Below are 6,376 nucleotides of genomic sequence, written 5' to 3'. Positions count from 1 at the left end.
ACTACTAGAAATTCTAATAACTAATTACTTAATGCAAGTGTTGCATATATTACTGAGCATGAGAAACTCAATTGTGGACACACATACAGGCCCTTACAGTTCAAGGGGTTAAAAAGGTACCATCATTAAAGATGAATTGTGCAAGGGATGCACAGGGGCAACTATCAACAGAGTTATGATCAGGAGAACCTGACCCAACAGTAAAATACACACATGTGTTAAAGGCTTTAGCCTTGCATAAATAAGAGCATTTGAAAGTCAGTTAGCCTACACCAGGCAGGGTGAGGGTGTGTAACACGCACAATCTTAAACTGTTGATTGAACCAGTTGAGTGTTGCAGTGAATTAGTGAAAGAGTTTTCTGCAGTTCTAACCAACAGAATTTCCTTCTGAATCCCTCTCCGAGTGGAACCAGATGCAGATAGCACTGTGTGATGAGAGGAGATTTATGTCACTCCACCAGAGAGGCCTAACCATTTTCAGGTGGATTTGACCCAGTTTCAGAACCATTAATCATCATTATTTACGTTCCGAGCGTAGTGTGAGGAAGACTCTTACATACACATGTAGCTAAGCACCCGCCATGCTTCTGCCTCTAAAACTTTGTTTGCCAATGCAGCCCAAACAGGGAAATGAAGGCCACAGGAACAGTCGCTAGAGAAAGCCAGGCCACAAGCTGATCTGCACATACTAAGTCGCTTTTATTAATACAGAACTGCATGCTACAGAGACTGTACAGCATAAACATTTATTCATTACAAAAACATGGTTTGGGAACCATTTCAAATAATGGAAAACAAAAAACAAAAACAAAAAAAAAACAAAACAAAAAAGAAAACGAAAAAAAAATCCAAAGCAAACAAAAAAAATAAAAAGCTAAGAGCGTAAAACAGAACAGGAACATCACAGCCGTTAAGGAAACATTCAAACTATTCATCATTAGCATCTTAATAAACCAGAGAAGAAATCGACGGCTTACAGTCGCGTCATGTCAACTACAATGGCACCGAATGGATGATTCTCTTGTAGCTTTTTTACAGCTTCTTGCAACATCAACATGCCTATTTTTTCTATCTACCTATATGTAGTAGTGTACTTAAAAGTGGCAGTTTGTGTATTTTTTTGTGTTATTTAATAGTTTTTTTATGAACCTCCTAATATACATAATTTGGCCCTTGAGGGTTTATACAGTATGACGTCCGTCTTTTTATTAAGTTTAAATTTTAATATTTGACAATCTGCTACCAAACACATTTGTTATAGCAACATTTATACTACATACATAGCAATCTATGTAACGTCACAGCAAAGTATGGTTGAAAAAGAAAAAACAAACAAGTGACAACAAAAACCTACAGCGTAATAAGAGGGGGAGTGAAAATTATCACAAATTTTGGCACGGAAAATCTGTACACAATTCTACAGTCCGGTGGAGATGAGACTGTGCAATAAAAAAGACGGGCTTTAGACGAGATCCAACTACTAAAGACATGGTACCCACTGTCCCCGTTTCAAGTTTTCTTTTCTTCTATTGTAAAATGGCTTATAGATATGTTTCTAGAAATGAAGTTGTGCATACATCTGTTTTGGAGAAATCTACACTGTTTTGGTGGAATTCTGGTCTTCAGCAAAACAAATGTATGTGGAAAACAATAAAACAATTTTTAACTTCAAAACCTCCTTGTAAAAATGGATCATTTATATATATATTTATATAAGTTGCTTACATTAAAAAAAAGAAGATTTGTACAATGTATTAAGAAAAAGAAAATATTTCAAAAAGGGACGACATACAGGATACGACAAGCAATCTCTAAAGCAATAAATACTACTGGTCCTAGCGTTGTGACATTTTGTATTGAATACCCCGATCCCTGACCCCCACCCCATCTTAAAACAGTTCCTCCAAGTGAGTCTAGCCAACCCAACCCACTTCAACCCCACTCCCAAGGTAAACAACGACAAAAAATAAAAAATAAAATAGACAACGCAATGGAACAATGCATATTAACACAGTAACCCCCCCCCAATATTTCTGTACATTTAAACAAGAACAAGTAACATCACAATTAAAGTTGTTCCTCAGTTGGAGAAGCGTCTCCACGGTCCTCGTGCCCTCCGTGTTTTGAACAGGTGTAAAATGATTGGTTCGCAAGCTCGTATTTAATACAAATAATGAAGTAGAACCAACTCTGTAAGAAAAGGGCTCACTGATCCTCACTTAACCTACTTTTTATATCTGTCTTTTTAACACGTCTATGTCAAACTACATAACAGTTATGGATTTTTCTGTTGTACAGGTAAACACTAGAAAAAAAGGGAAAAAAAGCAAAAAAAAAACAAAAACAAAACAACCCAAATCTTAAAAATTTTGGCAGATTCACAAAGCCATACTCTACAACTCATTGTACTTTATTATCAATATTATAATTATAATAATTTCTTTTATTTTAGATAATGACAGGTCAAATATTGACCAATGAACTTTGATAAAAGAATTAACTAATTTCCAAAGCCATATGGCACAGAAAAAATAAACAAACAGAGGAGAAGAACAGAACGTAAAAAAAACAAACAAATCAACCAAAAAAACAGGCAGCAGACAGACGAGAGGAGTCGAAAGCTGGTAAAGCAAAGCTAGTCTAGCCTAGTCTATTGACTTGGTTACGAGCGAAAGTGGTTGTGTGGGGGCGGAGCTGGGCAACATAGAATGGGAATGACACGCTGATGCAGGCCGAGAGGAAGCGGAGCCTGAGGGGCGGGACGACGACGACACGTCTGAAGGGTCCAAGGAGCCGTTGTGGGCGGAGCCGGGCGTTTTGCCTGCCCCTGAGTTGTCCAGCAGAGCTAAGGGCGGCGGCATGGTGAGGTGTTGGTGTGGGTGGTGCGAGGACAAGACCAGGGGGGCCGGTTTCATAGTCAGTGATAGAGGTTGCATTTGTTCAGTCTGTGGTTTGGATTCTTTCGAGGGCGGGGAGGTGGCGACCATGGAGGGGGAGGATGGGGGGGACTCTAGTAAGCTTCCATCCGAAGAAGGAGGACTGGCACAGCTGCCTTCACCTTGAATGTAGCGAATGCACTTCTTTTTTCTCCTGCAAACAGAGAGCAGCCTTGTTTTAAACTCCTACGTAATCTCAGCAGTGTTTTCTAACTTGCCGCTAGGCTTGTTCTGCCTAAGCCTTAGCACCCATTTAAATGCACGTTTCCAGCACCACCACAAGTTCTGAATATATGCATGTGTCCACTGGCAACATTCAGGGTGTAAAATTGAGCATTTACACACATCGATTGGTAACCTTGGGTAAGCTAGTGCATCTAATTGGATGCTATTGCTTTTGGAGAACGCCAATACAAGCAGATGAGCACCTGAGCACTTTCTGCTCACTGCCACTGACTCCCTCTCACCTTCCATCCCATTACCAGACATGCAGAGGAGACGGGAGAAAAGGGGAGGACATGTTGGAGAGACAGAGAGATGGACAGACACACAGATGCCAGACTGGGAGATGATGAGAGGAGGATGGGGAGAAAGGTGATGACGAGAGGTGAGGGGAGGAAGAGTAACCGCCTCCGAGGCTCGGAGGGACACAGCCAAAGAGGTGAGCACTATATCTGCCTTTTGTTTTCTCCTAGCGAGATAACAGAACGAGCTCGAAACAAAAGAACTCCACCTCGGCGAGGCAAACCGCAAGGGAACCCATCCGGTTTACACATCAGCTTGAATTATTACACTCCTCTCTTTTGCTTCCCTTTTTCATGTCTCTTTTCTTGCTTTTTTCTGCACGTTCCTTGGGGGGGAGTTCAGATGGAGAGGTAAGAGGTTAGAGGAGATGCGCTACTCTCAGCCTGCCCCTAAGACATGTGTGTGAGCGCTGTGCACAGAGGTCGCCGCGCCATGTTTGCATTTCTGCTCGGGTCAGGACCCTCCCTCGTCTGCTACGCCTACGGCCAGCCATCCCAGCCAGCCACACGGGCAAAAGCTCACCAAGCGCCAAGCCAGTACGCCGAGAGGGGCGGGAGAGGGAGCGCAAGACGCAGAGTGAGATATTGAGTGAGCGTGAGAGAGAGAGAGAGACAGAAATGGAGAGTGAGAGATTTCCTTGTCTCCAAGGTGACTGGATACACACCATGTTTGGAATCAGGAGGAGAGAAAGAGAGAAACCAGCGGAAAAAGAGATGGAAAAAGTGAGTGAAAGAGAGAGCGCGAAAGCCACAGCGTACCTTGCCCTAGCCTGACCTGACCACCCCCCTCCACCCCAGCCCCCTTCACAAAAAAAAAAAAAAAAAAAAAATATATATATATATATATATATATATATATATGTATATTTATCCTGCCTAAAGGCCAAGTTGAACTATTCAGGACTCAGCAAGCAAGAGAAAGACAAAACATTGGATAAGAGAAGAGGAAGACGAAAGACAGGGGGAACTATAGAGCAATGAAAGATGGAGTTCAGGGAAAATAACTGTAACCCTTTTTTGAGGAAGGTTTGTTCATTGTAAATCCTATTCAAATCCAGGTAAGGATTGTTTCCTAAGTTATACCCCTGCCTGGTCTTATGCAGGTATAGGTTTGAGACAAAAGTGCAAGAGAGAGGCAGAGGGACAAGGACAGAGAGGGGGGACATATTTAAGAGGCACAAGGATGAGAGGAGTAAGAGGAAAATGGACAGAGTTGGAGAACAAGGCAGACATCTTGGTCCAGACACATAATATCCTGTATAGGCAGAGGACATGCAGAACTGAAGACATGCACTGAGCTCTACAGGACTGTGAAGAAGCACAATGATAATCAAATGGGAAATGACAGTCAAATGAAATGATGTACAGTATGTGGTAATGGCAGAGCTCATCTTGGGGTAGTACAGCTCGGAAGAGTTATTACATTTTTAAAAACGGTCCACTTTCTAGCGGTCTGAAGTCCTCTGCCCGCTGGCCCACACACTCTGTAGACCATCTCAGGCTTAGCACTGCACTAACTGCCTGTCAAAAGGCTGCAAATAAAGTAATATCCATTTTTTAAGATCCTTATTGATTCTAAGTATCTTCCCGTGTTCTTTATTGATTTCTGCATCTCCAGGGGAATTACACCAGATGCATCTTTCAGGAAACAGAGCTGAGTGGGGTCTTTTAACCTCCCAGCTCCCTAAATAAGGGCACAATTACCACAGCTTCTCCCCAGCGCATCCAAAAACACCCTTCCTCTTTTTCGGTGTACGTAGGGCACTGTGCAAGGACACACTCTCAAACCTAGGCTATACTCCAAAGTATCCAGCTGGTTAAGAGGTAATAGTCAGATAGTGACGTTTAGGTTTATGTCTTACAGCTGTGTGGAGCCGAGTTACAAATCAAGTAAGTAAGGTGGGCTAAAAGACAGGGGAAGGGAATGGGGAATGGGCTTAACACAGCATACAGACGTGGAACACAACAGAACAGAACAGGACAATGTTTGGCATCTGTGATAAGGGTAAGGGGTGGAGAGATTGACAAGTGTGACACAGAGAAGGGTATTACTTAGCAGAAACAAATACCTACCATCAACATATTCCCAATTCAAAGACTGCTTGTGTTAGAACAGAAAGACAAGAGGTTGGGGCTGAATAGAGGGTTATCAGAAAGGGAGGGGAGAGGGGAAGTGAGAAGTGAGTGCAAGAGGCTACATTACAGCAAAGTTTATACAGCGAAGGGCAGAAAATGGATCGTTCAACGGACCGAACTAAGACGGTAGTTTTGGATCATATGGACAATGAGTTTTGTTGCTGAAAGAATTGTCAGAGAGGAACAAGACTGGCTGAAAAACAGCAACCCATATAAAACCGATAACAGTGGCCTGATCGAGATCACAGTACCTGAGCCATTTTCTGCCCCAGGACTCCAGCTGCTCTATTACAGCATGTGAGATATTTCATTGAGTGAAAGACAGCTATGAAAATCAACCATTTCTAACACATGTAAAGTGAAGGAAAAGAAAAAAGAAACAAAAAAACACAAGGCTGACGTGATTGGAAGAAGGAGACACATTTGGTGGTGAAAGTGACCAGAAAAAGAAAAAAAAAATTGATCTTAATTGAAACCAATTAGTTTAACGATCCTCCCAAGAGTGGCACTGGGAATATACCTGCAGGGTTTGCACCATAAACCCAGCTGGTCAAGCCCGAACAAGGCACGACACTTCTTAGGGGTATTTGCATCTGTTAGCCAAAAAAAGGTAGACACACAAACACAAGAAGGGAAAGGAAAACAAAAGAGAAAGAAAAAAAATGGACATGTCATTTGGACAAACAAAGGCATGTAACTAGAGCGTAGGTTACAGCTGTGGACACTGGCATTACCTCCCTGACACTTACCAGTGGATGCCAATCCCAACCCCCTCTCAG

General features: G+C 42.3%; 1 protein-coding gene across 23 annotated transcripts in view; it reads right to left on the bottom strand.

Moving 5' to 3' along the window:
* Positions 1-687: 687 nt before the first annotated feature.
* The window catches only part of tcf7l2 (transcription factor 7 like 2), a 93,079-nt gene continuing 87,390 nt past the window's right edge, over positions 688-6,376 (bottom strand). For 9 of the 23 annotated variants that reach the window (XM_072668190.1, XM_072668197.1, XM_072668192.1 and 6 more), the window contains 2 exons: positions 6,118-6,190; positions 688-3,091 (listed from right to left, as the gene is read on the bottom strand). In XM_072668190.1, the coding sequence (XP_072524291.1) occupies positions 2,647-3,091; positions 6,118-6,190 (518 nt within the window). In that variant the 3' untranslated portion in view covers positions 688-2,646. Of the gene's footprint in view, positions 3,092-5,533; positions 5,596-6,116; positions 6,191-6,376 lie in introns of those variants that run through there. The other 14 variants (XM_072668191.1, XM_072668198.1, XM_072668201.1 and 11 more) reach the window with 6 other exon arrangements.

The sequence above is a fragment of the Salminus brasiliensis genome, chromosome 22, assembly GCF_030463535.1.
Source record: "Salminus brasiliensis chromosome 22, fSalBra1.hap2, whole genome shotgun sequence".
In the NCBI taxonomy this organism is placed as follows: domain Eukaryota; kingdom Metazoa; phylum Chordata; class Actinopteri; order Characiformes; family Bryconidae; genus Salminus; species Salminus brasiliensis.
This window is presented reverse-complemented; position numbering and strand designations above follow the sequence as displayed.